The 19289-nt window shown below is 39.9% G+C and overlaps 1 protein-coding gene across 14 annotated transcripts in view; it reads right to left on the bottom strand.

Annotated features, from left to right (window-relative positions):
• EYA1 (EYA transcriptional coactivator and phosphatase 1) overlaps positions 1-19289 on the bottom strand; it is a 418629-nt gene that overhangs the window by 21060 nt on the left and 378280 nt on the right. For all 14 annotated transcript variants that reach the window (XM_038579507.1, XM_038579505.1, XM_038579506.1 and 11 more), the window contains 4 exons: positions 2796-2854; positions 2522-2682; positions 1441-1555; positions 1194-1315 (listed from right to left, as the gene is read on the bottom strand). In XM_038579507.1, coding sequence (XP_038435435.1) covers positions 1194-1315; positions 1441-1555; positions 2522-2682; positions 2796-2854 — 457 coding nt within the window. The remainder of the gene's footprint in view (positions 1-1193; positions 1316-1440; positions 1556-2521; positions 2683-2795; positions 2855-19289) is intronic.

Here is a 19289-nt window from a genome sequence, read left to right on the forward strand (position 1 = left end):
TAAACCCTGAGGTATCCTTCTATACCCAGCTCAAATGCCATTTCTTCATTTTAGGCTTCATTGACACATGCCCTCCACCTCCCCCTGGCTGGGAGTGAATGTTTCCTCATTCAAGTGCACATTTAGGCACTTAGTGGTAGAACTTCCTATGGTAAGGAAAGGAGTCTGAACCCTGGAAACAGACCCAGTTTGACCCTTACCTTTACCAGCTATTAACTTGGACAATTAAGTTTCTGAGATTTAGTTTCCACATTTGTAAAATGGAAAGGCTGTGAAGATTGTTTTTTTTTTTTTTTAATTTTTATTTATTTATGATAGTCACAGAGAGAGAGAGAGGCAGAGACACAGGCAGAGGGAGAAGCAGGCTCCATGCACCGGGAGCCCGACATGGGACTCGATCCCGGGTCTCCAGGATCGTGCCCTGGGCCAAAGACAGATGCTAAACCACTGCGCCACCCAGGGATCCCGAAGATTGGTTTTAATAGGTAAAATGCTTAGTACAGTTCTGGGCATCTACTGAATATATGATAAATGCTCATTTACATACTTCTTTGTCATATTACAATTATTTAGATGTCTCCTTCTCCCATTAGATGGTAAATTCTGTAAGAACAGGAATCATGTCTTTTTATATCACTTTTTATTCTGTCTTAGTTTATATTCTAACCAAATTTCACATTAGTCTTCTTTCACCAACTGTGATTCCTTCTTTTGTGAACTTAAATTTTTTTTGGTATCCCGATAATGAAAATGGGAACTCAACTGTTTATGCATGTTGAATTAAAATAAAGCAAAAAAAAAAATATATAGTTTCAGTGATTATAAAGAAAGCTATTAGAATTGTTTCATTTCTACTTTGTAGATCTCTATACTAGTATTTGTTTTGGCTTATTAAATATTTTTGTTGATGTTATCTAAAGGAAAGTAAGAGATTAATCCAGAATTGATGCTCAATTGGCAATAGCTAAAGTACATAGGTCTTAATGTCAGTGAAGTAAAATTTTTTGAATTAATCAGCATGAATTATGATTTATATTTCTCTTCATGTGTAAAGCCAATTCTGACAATAAAATTAAATTCTTCTTCTAGTTTGCTGACACCTAACATTATGAAAAAAGTCTCATTTACTGCCTTTCACTTTTACTAGCCTGAAGGAAAAGAGTCAAGTATAAAATAAAATAAAAGCAGCTCACCTATTTTTGTTGCACTGTAAATATTTTCTATCGGAAATACAATTCCTAATCCATATAGCAGGACTTTTGCCAATGCTGGGATAAGCTGAGTAGTTGTTACTAAAATATTCACACAATTTGTCCTATGAGAACAGAAAAAGAAGAAAAAAAAAGAAGACTGTTGAAAAATGAATCTCCAAAATGAACAAACAGGAGTAAAGGCTGTTTTCCAGCAAAAGCACCATGGAGTGACTTGGGGACAGCCTACCGGGAGTGAATGAGCGTGAGTGCTTTCAGGGCCAGTGTCAACCAGGAGTCTGTTAGGGCTTCAATCTCAGCCCTCAGCTGCAGCCAGGCTTCCCTCTTGGCTGGACCAAGCAGGCCTGTGAATTTAAAAGCACATGAATTCCTTCCTCACCAATGTGTCTATTCAACTTTATAAATAATAAACATTTAATACTATTCTTAATATCACCCTCAAGCTTTATAGTATATAAAATAATTTTTCACATACGAGCATCCATTTGACACATGTTTATTTAGTACCATAGGAAACATCTCTTGATTTTGCATTCTTAGCATTCCCTTCCCCTGGTTACAGAAGTCATTTCTTCTTTTTAAGGAGTCTGCTCACACCATTCCTCTAATCATGGAGTTTGGATAGAGCCAACCTTCCACTCTGGCTCTCAGGGTAGGTGTATGACTATGGGTTGGCCAGTGCAAGTCAGTCTTGGAACTTTTGCTGAATCTATTGGGGAAAATATTTTTTCTATCCAATCAAGGTACTAAACTCATAGAATATAAGCCTGGATCTGTTAATGGTCACATATGCCACTTATGGGAGGGGCTGACCTAGAATGACTCCTACCCAAAGGAAAGCATAGGCAAGAGATCTCAGATGTCATCTTTTGAGTATGTGGATTTAGCCAATGCTAGAAACCAACACACCCCTAAACTTTTTGTTATAAGTCAACATATTCCCTTGTATGCTAAAGCCATTTTGAAACACAGTTGAATGAGCTTTATAATCCATCTCAAGTGATTTGGCCAAAGGTTATTAATCCTACGCCTCCTTGGTAGGACAAATGAACATCAGAAAGGTCAAGAAACTTACTCCAGGTCACACACACTATGAAGTAATGGAGCCAGGAGATTAGACTAGCCAGGGTGGCTGGCTCAATCTCACATTCCTGTCACTAAATCATAGCAGAATAATCACTGGTTAGATGAAAGCACTCTAAAAAAGCTATTAGATCCCAAAAATGTGTGATGTGAAAGTGTGTGGTACTTTGAGAATTTTAGTTAGACTATCTTAATAATCCAATAGGATATTGGTAAGAGTTACTTGCCTCCAACATTATTTTTGTAGGTATTGTAGATCTCTTTTACTCGTCTGTAGCGGAAAGCCAATTTTCTCATCCAGTCTACACCACCCCGCACACCGGTTGCCAAGCATAAATTAGCACTGGTTGCTGCAGCAGGAAAGCCATCTGTTCCAAAGTTATATGTGCTATTTAGATGCAAGAAAAACCCAAAGTTAACCAAACAGAAAGTTCATCTTAATTAGCTGAGCAATTAGACTTATAAAATGGAGTGAATCACTTCATATTTCAACATGCTCACCTTAGGTCTTGCCCATTATCATCGGAAGACACATCATCTATATGAACTTGGTCACATTCCTAAAATGCAATTAAAGTGATACATGTTCATTTTCGATAAGTATCTTCATTTTTTTTTTTTTTTTTTTTGGAAAAAACCACACACAGCTGCTTGATATTTTTACCTACTTCAAGTCCTCTTTGAACATAAAATATGAGCAATACCATTAAGGACTACTGTTATTCAGCTTCAGAAAACACATTTTTGCATTTAGAAAGGAAAGTGATTGAAAACAATTAGCATATGTGTTCCATAAACCTCAGGTACCTGAAGACATCATGCTGCTCAGAGCTGATTCAGTCAATGCCTAAAGCATAACTGGAACCAGACATTTTGGTAAATGTAACATGCTAGAAAAATTAAACCTGATGCTAACTGCCAATGAAATTATGACCTCTGATTGCTGTTGAGCCACACACCAACAGAGCCTGAGGCCAGTGTGCCGAGGAGCCCAGACGAAAAAATCTGTTACTGGTTTGCCATTGATTTCAGAGATGTGAGTTTTAGTGTGTGTGTGTTTGTGTGTGTGTGTGTGTGTGTGTAGGAGGAGGAGGAGGAGGAGGAGGAAGAAAGCACAAGAGACTTCAAAACCCAAATAAAAACAATCAAACCATGTGGTGTTTTTTTTTTTTTTTAACTGGTTCACTATTATATATTCCTTTTAAGTGTTGGATTTATGGATTTACTGTAGAATAATGTTATGTGAACAGGCCTGATTTTTAAATCCCAAACCATGTGTAAACGGTTTAGAATAGGAGGCTGTGATTTGGGGCTAAAGCTCTACTGGACTGATCTGATGTTTATGCACCTGCTTGCATATGAGCACCCCTACATCTCACTGCTATATCCCAGCCCCTAGCATAGCTGTGTGAGGAACAGTCAGTAAACATTTGTTGAACAAATGACAGCACACTAATCTGGAGACACACGACAGGGTCTCCCACCCAGAGACAAGGCAACCACACTTGGCGTGCTTTAATATTTCTGTCGTGATCCTTTGCAGTCAGGCTCCAAATACCCCAGAAGCCTTTATCATACTTATTTTTGTTAAAAGTCTTAGTTTAAAAATGTTAGAAGATTTCCAGGTCTGTGTCGTGTCCTGTATTTTAAAAGGTTCTTTTGACTAAAGCACTGGTTAGATTTCCTACTTAAGTTTGTAAAATCTAGCCTATCCCTGTAATGTTCAACATACAATTTGTAACAAAGATGACAGACATAAAGTGCCACAGTAATACAAGGTGTATTTTTATGTCCCCAGTTCCTTCTGAACAAATTCTTTTCTCTCCACGGATTTGTGAGGAAGGGAGCAGGAGATAGAAAAGGAAAGAAACTCAAACCAGCTGTTGCTTAACAGAATTAAAATCGTGACCCCCCAACCTCTTCTCTAAAGCATCTACTTTCCAGGCAACTGCCTCCCAGCAAGCAGCAAGTTCCAAGGAGGAAAAGACTTTGACCTTGTAACCCTCCCCTGCTCTCCCCAGGTCTATAACCTCAGATAAGAAAAGAGGAAAAAGCGAGTGAGGAGGCCGCACATGTGGACTGACTGTGAATTCAACATTTTAAAAACAGGTCATTCCTGGAAAACATGTTTGGGGACTTCTCAGAGTTATTAACTTAATCATATTTCAGAAGATGAATGATAGTTTTCTCAACAAGGCACTTATTCCGGGTTTAAAGTGTGATCCAACCACGAGTGTAGACGTTTCTGCCATTTATCTAGCCAGAAATACATTTTTTTTTATGTTGTTGGTAAACAACTCCTTTAGGGTGCATGGTGAGTGTACAAAAGAGAGGAAAAAAACCAAGACAAACCAAAAAAGCGTCCCCCCCAACCGAAGAAAAAGTAACCCAAACCAGAAACACCCAAAATGCCAGAGGGCCACAATGGAAGCTTTTTCACTTTTGGGAGAAACAGGAGGTGAAAGGTGAGGAAGTACAGGAGGAAAAGCTACGTTTAAAAGGGTTTATTTATTTTATTTTATTTATTTTAAGTTTTTTTTTTTAAATAAGAGGGTTTATTTTTCTTTCTTTTTTTTTTTTTTTTTACTTTTAACCTACTTACGTGATTTAAAAAAGATTTTTTAATTGGAGTTCAATTTGCCAACATTTAGTATAAGACCCAGTGTTCATCCTGCCAAGTGCCCCTCTCAGTGCCCATCACCCAGTCACCCCAACCCCCCTCCCCCCCCCAGCCCACCTCCCTTTCTACTACCCCTTGTTCATTTCCCAGAGTTAGGTCTAAGAGGGTTTAATTCAAGGAATCAAACCAAAACTGACTGGAAGTTAGTTAACTCTAAGGGTGGAGAGAATTCCTTAGAAAGGCGGGGTGTTAAGAGGCTTTTCTTAAATGAATGCAGTTGTAAATCTCCATGACTGACGGAGAAGCCAGTTATCTTCCAATGACTGTTAATGACTCCATTGTCACTATTGTTCCCCCATATCCTGTATTTGTTTTCTCCCGGGGAGCTTTATCCGAGTCTCTTTGTTCCCAGGGCTGAAGCCCTCATTTGAAGCTCGATCTCGGTGAGCTCTAATTGAGTAGCAACAGCTTCCCGGCTCCTACTGCAAGACATCAAACCCACTTCACAGCGATGTGATCAACTCTGGTGTGGTGGCAACAAAGAAATCTTCATTCTCTATCAGTTTTTTTTTTTTTTTTTTTTTTGTAGAATGATTTCAACAAAAATAAATGCAAACATATCAGGAGCATTTTGTAAAGGGCCTACCTAGCACCCCAGGAATAAAAAGAAATCATCAAAATGACCATGGAAAATATGTTTTCAGAATTGTTCATTGCACTTAATGGTAGAAAAATACTATACAGCACAAACTTCCTATCCACAAGATACATAGTAAAGATTCATTAACTGAGTCTTGGTATAAGCTTCTCTACATCGTGGTAGAAATGTCTCGGGAAATAGCTCTGTATGTCTTGACTTTGGTGAAAAACTATAATATTGTAATATCTTGATGTTTACCTGTTAAAATTCTTAATTCCTAAAGGAATGGAGAATATTAAAATACAGAACTACCTGATACGTGTGGAATGTGTAAACCTAAGTGCATCTACTCTCAAATTAAAAACTGTAGTTTTCCTGTATCCTGACATCGGAAATTTTCTCTATTGGGATGAGACTTTCCTTCTCTCCCTTTTTTTCGGAAGCCATCTAACTTTTTTACTTGTCTTCTTAAAAGCCTAATTTTATGTTTTCATTTTTGCTTTCTGCACTTAGCTGTTTTTTTTTCCTAAGATTTTATTTATTTATTCATGAGAGATGCAGAGAGAGAGAGGCATAGAGACACAGGCAGAGGGAGAAGCAGGCTCCCTGCAGGGAGCCCGATGTGGGACTCCCTCCCGGGACCCCAGATCATACCCAGAGCCAAAGGCAGTCGCTCAACTGCTGAGCCACCCAGGCGTCCCTGTTTTTTAGTTTCTAAGTTTGTTTTCAACTCAGAAAATTAGATAATTGAAGGAAGGAGCAGGAGCTCTGGACCCACTGAAACAACACAGCAAAATTTAAAGTCTACTGGAAGAATTTGTAAACACAGAAAACACAGAAAAACAAGCTTCCTATATTTCCAGGTACCAAGAGATACTCCTGAAAACCTTATCTTGCTGCTTCATACAGAATGCAGAGCATATAGAATGTCATGGGAAAATGAAGTCTTTATTCCAGAATGACTGAATATGCTGAAAATGTATTTTTTAAAAAAGAATTGAGCCTCGGTGTCCATCGAAAGATGAATGGATAAAGAAGCTGTGGTCTATGTATACAATGGAATATTACTCAGGCATTAGAAACGACAAATTCCCCCCATTTGCTTTGAGGTGGATGGAACTGGAGGGTATTATGCTGAGTGAAATAAGTCCATTGGAGAAGGACAAACATTATATGGTCTCATTCATTTGGGGAATATAAAAAATAGTGGAAAGGAATAAAGGGGAAAGGAGAAAAAATAAGTGGGAAATATCAGAAAGGGAGACAGAACATGAAAGACTCCTAACTCTGGGAAGTAGGGGAGGTAGAAGGGGAGGTGGGAGGGGGGTGGGGGTGACTGGATGATGGGCACTGAGGTGGGCACTGACGGGATGAGCACTGGGTGTTATTCTATATGTTGGCAAATTGAACACAAATAAAAAATAAATTTATAAAAAAAAAAAAAAAGAATTCAAAGCAGCCCCAGTGGCGCAGCGGTTTAGTGCCGGCTTCAGCCCAGGGTGTGATCCTGGAGACCCTGGATCGAGTCTCACATCGGGCTCCCTGCATGGAGCCTGCTTCTCTCTCTCTCTCTCTCTCTCTGTGTGTGTGTGTATGTCCGTCATGAATAAATAAAATCTTTAAAAAAATAAAAATAAAAAAATAAAGATGAGAGAGAGCGAGTGAGTGGGTGCATGTGCACACAAGTGTGTGTGGGAGAACAGAGGGAGAGAGTGAAGCAGACTCCCTGCTGAGCAGGACCCTAGGATCATGACCTGAACTGAAGGCAGATGCTTAATGGACTGAGCTACCCAGGAGTCCCTGAAAATATATTTTTGAAATAAACTGCCAAAAAGTCTGTGATAGGGTTTTAAGGCACTGAAGTCATTGCTGAGACCAAGACTGCCTAGCACTCCCAAGTCTCAGCTACTATTGCCAGGACAGCCAGTTTGATTTTATGCATTAATCTGTCCTGTTAAGGTTGGCAACCCCCCAATTGTGTTTGGGGATCTGGCTTGGGACCTCATTTGGGGAGGAGGTATCGATTCTCATGACTCCTGGTAGATTCCGCACTCAACACCCATCTGAGTTGGTTAATGGGTGCCTTAGCTTAGAAAGGTGATCATTTATTCATTCATGTATCCTATTATTTATATTAAGGGGTTGCTATGTTCTAGATGCTAAGGACACAACATTTAACAGGCAAAACTCCTTACCATCTTGGAACTAACATTCTAGGCGGGGAGTTGCCCAAACAAGAAAATATGCAAAATGTATAATATGTTAGATGCTGATGACTGCTAAGGAGAAAAAATACAGCAGGCAAGAGCATGATGCAATGCTGTGTGAGGTCCAGCGAATGGCCCTATAGGCCATGGAAAGAACATGTTCAAAGGCCCTGAGGCAGGAGAACCCTGGTGCGCTGGGGGAGATGAGGCAGGAGGGAGGCACAAGGAAATGAGGCAGGAGAGTTACAAATGCTAGCAGGTGATGGCACGGAGCTAGCTTTGGAAGTAGCATCCAGTTATGAGTCCCTGCCCTCAAGGTACGTACAGTTTAGGAGGAAAAACAGAAGTTAATTAACTCCACCTGTGATAAATTACAATGGTAATAAATGCTGCAAAACTGCAGCGAATGGCTGAATTCTAATTAGACTAAAAGAACTGCCAAGGTCTAAAAAACTTAGACTGTATTTTGCTAGATCAGGGAGGGACAGCAGGGCTCACCATTTATCCTCGTTGCTTTTGTGATTAAAGCAATCAAGAGATAAATGGAAGACTCACTAGAGATGGTTCACAGTCACTGAAGCTGTGGTAACAGAAACAAAACATAGCTTTTTGATCCCAGACTGTGGATGCCAGACCTCTACTTGTGCATGGTGGTGAGGGAGGCGGGGGGAAGGTGGCACTTACTGAGCAAGATCCCAGACTTGGTTCCCAGACATGCATGGAACTCTGCGGGGTTAGCAAGCAGGTTCCCATAAGGGAAGGTTAATGGAGATAGTTTCTGTTACCCTCTTAATTATAAATATGAGAACTGCTACGGGAACTGGCAAGGGATCAAGAGGGAAAAGAGTTATTTTTTGATAATGGCTTTTCAGAGGGAAATCAAAATCAGCAACATTTCGCATACAGGCTCTGTAACCCGTCAATAGTAGAGGAATATATAATTAACATTTTTATTTAACTAATTTTCATAAACACCCACATAGCACAAATTCTCAGAAAGAGGGCCAGTGCTAGGCAAAGCTGTGATTCTCCTTCACTAGGAATATTTTATAATTAATTACCGAACTTAGATTATTGCTAAAGCAACCTGAGGTTGGCCTCTCTCTTTTCAGATGTCCTAAAGTGCCAGGGATACAAGAGCTGTTGACATCTGATTAAATGACCTATTTTGATGCTTCATATCCCTTGAGGAGTATACTCCTCCTTCTCCACAGGGGTGGCAAACTACTTCAATAAGTCATTTCTTATTATTTCTGTGGAGTTCTTGTGGAGGCAGGCACACGGCTTCTCTCCCTCACAGACATTCCTCCTTCCTTGTCGAGCTGAATTAGTGTTACTAATGTCGGGTGAGAGTGGACTAGTATTTAATGGTGTAACCCATTTCACAGATACAAAACATGAAGACTCAGAAAAGTTAAATATCGTTAAGTGCTGGGACACTATACTTATGACTCCCGACTCATTGCCTCTTCCCACACCAACTGCACACGATGCCAACGACTGCTGTCATCTGGATTCTTTGTGGCTTATCAGTTGTTTGGGGCTCAGGAGACTTCAGCTACAAAACGTATCCACGCCTTCATTTGCCCCACTCCTCCTGTGCCCAGCGTCTGTCCCCACGGCCCCCTCTCCCAGCCTGGAGCTTAGATGGGAGTCCTCTGTCCTAAGGGACAAGCCCCAGCCCTTCATCACACCAGTGGGCCTTTCCAGTGACTGGCACTTCAGAGGGAAATCGCCCTGGAAAGAGAGACACTGTGGTAACTAGGCCTTTGCCAGGGGTAGAGGGTACAGAGCACGACTGTAGGTGGTGAAAGCACGGGTGTCAGCATGACTTTGACAGTGTCCTAAGTAGGAGGCTGGAGGCCCGGGGAGAAGGCTCTGGCCAGTCAGGGTGGACGGCGTGCGTGCGGGCAGATGGCAACAATCAGAGGCGCACAGTGTTGAGCCTACAGGTGCCAACCTGCGACCTCTGTTCTACATGACGGGCTCCCACCACCATCTCGCAGATAAACACCACAAACCAAATGACTAGAGTTTACCCTCGCCTGGCTTCCCTTTCTGTCCCACGGCCTAGGCTTTACAGAGGAGTAAAAGGAAATAAAATTAGTAAGCTTTAGTTACTACTGGCCCTCTGCTCGCAGACATCTAAGCACTTGTGGGGCTAGATTATAAAATGCTCGCATGGATGGCTGGGGAAAACTGCCAATACATGAAGCAGCTAAATACCAGTCCTGGTGTTGGGAGTATGAAGAAAGCCACATGGGGTACGAGCTCACAGCCGTGCGGCAAAGGCACATTCCCCTTCAGAACTCTGGTTGCACTGTTATTCTGCCTTTTTGGTCCCTTCTGTCATTATTTTTGGCACTGCGACTCAAGCTGACCTTTTTCTGATCCGTCATCATCTCTGGCCTTCCAGGGCCGGGCCACAGACATGTTCTTTTGGACCAAGCCCCAGGAATAACTCAGATTCTGTACAGGGGCTCATATGCAAAATATTAAGTTATGGCAGTATTTTTCTGCAAATATTTATTCTGCTTTGATACCGTAGTGGTTGTACTTTTCCTCCAAGCCTTTCACTTGTGCCATAATTACGTAAAAAAACACCCCACCATTCAGGTTAGTTTAGGAAAATTAATGAAGAGAATTAAGACCGTTACAATGGGTCTTATTATCTATGCCAAGCTCAGTGATGTAATAGCCAGCACGCTGGGGCACTATACCTCTGAACACGACACTAGAAACATAAACTCCAAGTAAACCCAAAGTCTTTGAATAAACAGAGACTCTAAGAAGACTCTGAGGCAGGCTGCGTGAAAGGGAACAATGTAAAAACGTGACAAACACGTCTTTGGAGAAGCGGAGTTACACAAGCCCAAATTCCACTGACCGAGGCTACATTTGCCCCATTTTCCAAATTTACCATGAGAAAACTAACACCATACTGCCAACTAATTGTTTCAATACCTTCCTTTACAAAGTAGAAATGAAAGGAAAAAGAGGGTCACCAGAGAAAGAGCTATTTTCATTGTGTCTGTACATCAGCGTGCCTATTGAGACCAGCTGGAGTTGGCCAAGGCAGAGGAAACGATTGCTGGGTCCTCTGTCCCCTCCTATCTGTCATCAAGCAATTACATCCACTGCTCCCACCTCCCCACTGAACAATATAGATACTCTATATATACCTCAGACATCTACAAGTCACTAGAAAGAAGTTTTCCTCTTATTTCCAAACACACACAAAAAAAGTTTAATTATATGAGGAACAGAAGTACTTCCAGTACCTTAGAGACACACAAATTGTCCAAACGCTTTATTTTGACAAGCAATCAGCAGTGCTTTAAAAAGAAAAAGCAATGGCAAGACATCCCCCTGTGGATCGGCCCACACTACCCTCCTTCTCGCAGAAAGTCTAAATTGCACAGATGGCATTACAGGGTGACCAGTATTTGAGTGACAGAGGTTTTAAGGGAGTGATTTCCATAGTGGCTTTTGGAAATAACTCCTGACTCCCTAGATATTTTTATAACTTCTTTGGGAAAATAGGGTAAAATGGGTCATCCCTAGCGGTGCTCTGTGATTCAGAAGTTCAGAGGGGAGGGATGGTCCAGAAACAAGCCGACTGATGGAAGAGATGTGAAGAACGCTGCTTCTAATTCACTGGCAATTAGATTGAGTATGTCGGTCTCTGTGGGTAAGAAATCCTGCCCATGAGTTAGTCAATTTGCAGAAGCCAGGTTTTTACTTGCACATTTCTTTCTGTAGAAAGGAGACTGTCCAATCAGTGTACGGTGTTTTCATACTTACTGATGTGGATTAACATGACTGCAATGTGCTTTCTAAAGGTGTGTCAAAGCCCTCACTGCACTTCCCTGTAGATGTAATAAAAAGCTTCAGCGCTGCTGTGCCCTTGTGCCTACCATTGAGGACTGGATGCGAGGCCACAGCAGGGCCAAGTGGCAATGGGGTGTGCCTTTCGCAGCCCCTCGGTCCCATGCCCAAGCCGGCTAGGACCTGTCATACCTGTCTGGGGTACACCTCGTGATCTTCCTCTTTGCTTTGCTTTCCCACCACAATGCTTTCTTTCAAAAGAAAAGGGTGCAGATGACCCATGGCTAAGGCACTGGAGTTTTTTGAAATCGGCCTCATTCTGTGACAATTTGGGGAAATGCAAGTTAAGGAATTAGAACATACCTGGACAAACTGATCTTTGAATTCTCACTCTAGACTATGCGCTCAGCATAGCATAGGCACCGATGTGTACAATAAGTCAATATCTATCTATCTCTGTTTGGACAGGAATAGGAAGACACAACCAGAGCAACCAAATGGGGTAAAGAGACAAAATTTCAAACCTCAGAAGCTAATAAGAGGCATTTAACATCTATTTTTGAGATGTGGTCATAAGGTGCAACTTGTAGAGACATACACTGCTTTTATTACTGTGTCTTACTTACAAAAACCATATTTTAATATATGTTACTATATCTTATTGAGGTTATCAGAATGAGAGATTTTACATGAATTATGTTTACATATGCAAGGAGACCTAGGTACTTGTACTAGAAACTCAAGAGTTGAGTTACAGCAATTTTTCTTTCTTTTTTTTTTTTTTTTAAAGATTTTATTTATTTATTCATAGAGATGCAGAGAGAGAGAGAGAGGCAGAGACACACAGGCAGAGGGAGAAGCAGGCTCCATGCAGAGAGCCTGACGTGGGACTCGATCCAGGGTCTCCAGGATCATGCCCTGGGCTGCAGGTGGCATTAAACCACTGCACCCCCAGGGCTGCCCTGACACCAGGGCTGCCCAAGTTATAGCAATTTCAACAAAGGTAAGAGGATATTACTGATTTCAGTCTGATTCTGTTTAGATGAATATTCATAAAATATTTAGAGAATAAAATTGTTATTGAAAGTATCTGAAGATGGCATTTTATTTTATTTTAAAGATTGACTGATTTATGAGAGAGAGAGAGAGAGAGAGAGAGAGAGAGAGAGAGAGAGAGGGGCAGAGACACAGGCAGAGGGAGAAGCAGGCTCCATGTCGAGAGCCCGACTCGGGACTGGATCCCAGGACTCCAGGATCGTGCCCTGGGCCAAAGGCAGGCGCCAAACCGCTGAGCCACCCAGGGATCCCTGAAGATGGCATTTTAAAGCAAAAGATAAACTAAAGTGCATGCTTAAGCTGTGTCTTTATATACATAGTTAAGATAAATATTTCAGATCACTACATAAAAATGCATAGGATTCTCAAGCTTACTGTTAATAAAGTTTTAAAAATTGTTAATATATTTTATATTCACTTCTTTAAAAATGTGCTCATTACAAATAAGATGTCATCATTATACCACTTCAACACATTGCTCTAAGAATCCCAAAGGAACAACATGAAGAGAGTTCCTTCTTAGTGAGTAAGTACAGTGCTAATAAATACTATATGTCAGCTTCACTCTGCTTGGAGTTCCTTCTTTCTCACCATGAATACCTTCTTTACCACACGATTATATTAAATATATTTGTCTTTATTCACACTCTCAACGTTAGGATGAAAAAAAGAAAGGCTTGCTAATGCAAGTCAGAATTGAAAATAAGCTTTTTAAAAATAAAATGGGCTTATTCAAAATTGCTTAACACTGAATTAGTGGGTTCATTTAGTTGATAATTTTGGCATATATTACATGTGATCTAATGATATCAACATACAGTTTACTTCTTTTTCTTCATTTAATTTTCAGTTTGCCAACACACAGTATAACACCCAGTGCTCATCACACCATGTGCACCCCTTAATGCCCATCACCCAGTTACCCTGCCTCCCCACTCCCCTCCCCTCCAACAACCCAGTTTGTTTCCCAGGATTAATTTCTTTACTTTTTTAAAAAGTTAAGAATACAGTGAGCACTTCCTATCTAATGCTACAAGATCCATCTTTTATTAAGTTATATTCAGGGCATTCTCTACCCCTACCACATGGTATTATATACAAGAGGCGTAGACCCAAATATATAGCTTCATTTATGATTCAGCTAATATCAGAAGATATGACATTTAACAAATTTGTGTAGGAGCCAGTGAAAACGTTGTAGACCTTCAAACAGAATAGGGAAATGTGTGTTTGCTAATGTGTCAAGCTGCATTATGCAATTTTATCCTAAAAGTACCATACATAGATTTAATTGTATCACGTGATTTTTCACATATTAAAAATTCAAGGCAGACTTAATGTAAAAAATATTTCAGAACTTAAAAAAAAGAAAATAGCATGAAGGTAATATACATGTGATCCTTTCGAATGGTGAGTCAGAACTACTCTTAAGAATAAGCCTTTGAGGGGATCCCTGGGTGGCTCAGCAGTTTAGCGCCTGCTTTCGTCCCAGGGCGTGATCCTGGAGTCCTGGGATCGAGTCCCACGTCGGGCTTCCTGAATGGAGCCTGCTTCTCCCTCCTCCTGTGTCTCTGCCTGTCTCTATGTCTATCATAATAAATAAATAAATCTTTAAAAAAATAAGCCTTTGATTTACTGAACTGATTTCTCAATGTTCAATGGGTTTGCTCATCATTTGGCAAACATAATTTGTCATTGGCAAAAGTGTTCTTTGTAACTCCTGTTGCCTTTCTTTTCGATTTATTATTCCTGCTGAGAGTATCTACTGAAGAAGAATTTTTCATAGTGACACCAGCTCTCATCTTACTGTGAATAATCACATTCTCATGAAAATCATTCTTTTTATTGCAAACTTGCTGCCAGAAACATGGAAAAATACTCCAACTAGGAGCCCTTTTATCCTTTTCTGCAATCACTTTCCTGTAGCTCTGCCATTTTTTTTTTCTTTTTTTTGGAAAATGAATCCTATACCAATTTATTCACAAAGCTTTTAAATAGAAGTTTTAATTTACACAGGATATTTCTGTTGTGATCACATAGAAAACAAGAAACTAAAGATGTAATAGTAAGGAGGTCATGTTTTAAGAGAGTTTTTTTTTTTTTTTTTTTTCCGGAGCAATTTTTACTCTGAAATTAAATATTTGCAACAAATATTAGTTCCAGTTTATCACTATTCCATGCCTATCAATTTGTCCTTATTTAACTGCAAACCACAAAATACAATTTTTAAAGAGATATTTGAAATTAATTGGCTTTTTAAGTGATTGTTTTTTGCAAGGGTGGGGAGTGAAACTTGAAAGTTTAAAAGAGCTCAATTTATGAACTTACAAAGCCAGATAATTTTATAATAGTAAAAATATCCTCCATTTTATATAAAAGAATATGTAGCACAGAATAACATCCTTAGTTAATAAGTTGATAAAAATTTCCCAAGCCAATTTCTTCTGTTATTACTGACTTTGGATAGAAAAGTATGCAGAGCCAGATACAGGCACTTAATAAAAGGATTCTGTGAGCTGTTGGAAGGTTCCATGTCACCTCTCATGTCAGCCCCTCATGGGTAAGGGAGGATCTCTGAAGGGGCATTTTCTTACTCAAAAAAATTCTCTCTTCTCTTCCAAGTATCTGAAATCCGCCTCTGACGTCATTCCCTTTGAAGCGTCTTTTATAAGACAAAGATTTCAGATAAGAGTAAATTATTTAAGCTCCATTACTTTGGTGTGAACTATTCTATCATAGATTTCATCTAGCATGGGGAGCTCTGGTGCCCCAAACCATTGGGTGTCAATGGAGGAAGGGGGAAAGAGTAGGTACCTGAAAGGAAAACAAATGAAAATTTTGTTCTCATATTCTCACTCCCTAGCGAATCACCCCTTTTCCTATGAACATTTAAAAGGACAGATAATCATGTTTTGGTTGTTAATCATAAATCTGGTTGTTTATATTATTCAGGAAAATACTATATTATATACCATCAATAGAACATTTATGTTATGCATGTTATGTGTGTGGAAATATCTCTAGAAAATATATAGGACACTCATTCTGTATTGTTTTATTCAGTTTGTCATGCATTCAACTAATAATGACTTGATTGCTTATTTATATACCAGGCACCAAGTACACAAAAATAAATCACAAATATCGCCAGTAAGGCTTGATAAATATGACAGGGCTACAGAGAAAGAGGGTAGAGGTGGGTGTCACTATAATTTTCTCTCTGGGAAGGAGCTAGAATTCTTATAAAGCTATGAGACTGCAAAATGTAATTCATCCTGCTGCTAGTCCACTCCATTCAACCTTCACCTTCAGACACATTTTTTTTTCAAAGTAGGTTTTGCTTAACCTGAAAGTATAATTTCCAACACGGAGTTTCTTGGAAGTAGGTAATACATTTCACTTCCTTTTCTGTGCCTGCCTTTTAGCCAGAGAGTGATCAATAGATACTTTGGAAAAATTAAACTGGAACCAATATATCCTGATGCAGCTGGGCATCCGATGGCCTTAATGATGAACCTTCACCTTGCCTATCCAATGCCATATCCAACTGTTTACCTCTCATATCCCATCACACCCTGTGTGCTTCTGCCCACCCAGTCCCAATGAGCCTGTCTTCTTCCATTTTCCTTCACCAGATGATAGTTGTATCTACTGTTGGCTGGCATGCCTTCCCTCTCCTTTCTTTTCTGGTCGAGGGAATCCCTCTGTTAAACTTTTAGTTGCCTTTTTTTTTTTTTAACACCCCAACCCCTGATGTACGCTCTGTAATCCACTGTCTGAATAACAATAGTGACAATTATTGAGAATCTATTATGTGTTCAGCACAGTATTGCATGTTATTTCCAATCCTCTCTAAAACTCTACATTTGATGGATAAGGGAATGAAGGCTTAAGGCAAGAAGTATCCCACCAGATAATATGCTCTTTGAAGGAAGAGAGAGTTTCTTTTTTTCTTTTTTTTTTAAGAGAGAGTTTCTTACGGGTCTTCTTCTCCCTGTTTATTTTCTAACAGGTCCCTACTTCTATTTCCTTTCGATGTGAACCAAGCACATAGTACGGAAGGAAACCTTTCCGATCATCTAACAGAATTGATGACCCTACCAAAAGGTAAGTGATAATGTTGCTGCCTTCTGTTACAGAAGTGTTAAAAAGCAGTTTTGTGATGATTTCTTTTGACCAATCATAATACAAACTCATGCAGACAACTAGTGCAAACCAAAAAAGCATGTAAAAGAAATATTGATCCCATCCTTCAAAAGTAACCACTGCTAAAAACTTCCACCATCCTTCCTACCCTCCTTCCACCGACTCCGTTATCCAAAGTTCCTCACACCCTTCACAGGGCTTATGTCGTCATGGGGGACACATACCCAAAAAGCAGGGAGAACCAGATCCATGTTTTATAGCTACTTTCTCCTCCACTCAACCATATGTAATAAGGAACTTTCTATATTAATCATCTGTGTTATCTTTTACATTCTTTTAATATTCCATGTTATGTATGTTTCAGATTTCTTTTACTCAAGCAATGGCTGATCATTTCTAATATATTTTTTTTGGACTGTTAATGTAGTAGGGCGACAACTGTCAGTTCTCCTGGCAATTCTATTTTAAGCATCTAAAATCATGTCTGGTGCATGGTGCAGTCATTGCTTAGTAACCGTTTAAGTCAGTGGCCGCAATGAAGAACGTGCTTTGACAGGTTGGGACATTCATTTATCTCAAGCTATAGTATATTTTAATCAACGGATATTTTTATCCCTCAGAGCCTTGTTCATTATGTATCTTCTGCTTAGAACACTCTTCTCCAAAGCCCACCCCATGAAATTCTGTGGATCTGTTAACCCTTCGATGGCAGTTTGCATGTCAACCTTGACTTTCTGAGTACCAGGGCTCACCGCCATTGCTTACTCTGTGCTTCAATGATGCTAAGCATCTTGAAAATGGGAATATCTCCATCTTGTGTGCCATTATCACAAAAAAGAGTTCAAAATTCATTTGTTTCTTGCCTCAACTAAAATATAGAGTCTTAAATATTCTCTTGGATTGGGGGAGAGCCCCGATTGCCAATCTCTGTTAGGGCTTGGCCAATTATGAGGAATGACTTCTGCTTAGGACCATTTTAATAGGTTTGTGAGTATAAGTAGAATGAAATATTCATTTTTGTCCTTTAGAATTTAAATGATGTCTGTTAAATTTTAAAACAAGAAAATGTTACAATTACTACTTTAAAAAGAGAAACTATTTGTATTTCATAGTGACTCTAAATGTTATTATGTACATGCAAAACACTATCTTTCAATTGTTAATTTTCCAAGCTACTGATTTTTTCCTTGACAAATATATCTTATCTCCAAGTCCAGGAGGGTTGCAATATGTTCAAAACAATTCCCACCAACTGAAGAGGTATCTTGGACATAAGAGCTCCCTTTAACTTTCTGACAAGATGCCAATACCAGGAGATAATTCTTAGTCAATTATTTTTGAAGAGGCGAACAAATTTGCAACATAATGTTGATAAAAACAGCATCCTCTCCCCTGTCCCGACCCTCCACCTGCCTCACAAAGGAGTAGCACACAATTAGCAGTGAGAAGAATCCATGATTTAGAAACCGTTTCCTTAGAAATGCTGTTCACATAGAGGCTCCATTGTAAGTGCACTGAAATGGGAGAAGTCTCCAGGGACGGCAACTTAGACACATTTTGGGGAAGTTGAAGTTACAGGCTTTCTCCTGCATTAGTCAATCTAAAAAAAAAAAATTCCTTTCTGTCTGAAGCAAACTTACAATGAAGGTAATAGTAAAATCTGACTTTATAAAATAGTGACTCTCTTCCAGATTGCAGATTAGTGAGCACCTGTCAAAATCAAGACTCTAAATGAAAAGTCTGTCATATGTGACACCAACCGGTCAATTTCACAGGATTTTAAAATAAACTGACAGCCTTCCAGCCAACTATATGAAAGCTGAAGCAGTATTTCTGCTCAAGAAGGGATAGTGCTCCTATTTATTGGTGGTACTCCAGGCACTGGGCTGGGCTCCAGATCCTGTTGTCTCCTTGCTGCCCAGCGCCCCCAAACCACCTCTGAGGCTTCTCAGGCTGTCTGTGGGAAGGTCAAACATTAACTTGAAGCAAGGACTGAACTCTGAAGCATTCACTCTTTCCTCTGACCAAGCCACCTCCCTGCAGCTTCCTCTTCAGAATAAAGAGACTGTGGCAAAACCAGAAAGACTGTTTCATGGGCGGGTGAATAGTCAGTGTGCTAGAAGGGACTGGGTTATTTCATTTTCTGAATGGGGATCTTCAACATACGTCTGGATCCTGTGTTTAGGAACAAAAATTTCACAAAGGGACCCCTGATCTGAGATAGCTTTTCTTTTTTCTTTTTTTTTAAATCCAGTACATTTCTTCCTGGCAAGTCTTCACCATTTTCAAGGGTGATGACTTCAAGCTCAGGTTTTTCTTCTAAGCTTCGGACCTGTACGCAGACTGCTTGCTGGACTTCACCTGTAGATCCAACACACACTTCAAATCGAACACTTCCAAACCCAATTTGCTGTCTTCCTTCCAAAGCCAGCTACCTGTCCTGGGGTTTTAAATCTCTACCTGATTACTCAAGCTAGAAGGTGAGACTCCTTGCTTCC

This window comes from Canis lupus, chromosome 29 (assembly GCF_011100685.1).
Source record: "Canis lupus familiaris isolate Mischka breed German Shepherd chromosome 29, alternate assembly UU_Cfam_GSD_1.0, whole genome shotgun sequence".
Classification (NCBI taxonomy): Eukaryota; Metazoa; Chordata; class Mammalia; order Carnivora; family Canidae; genus Canis; species Canis lupus.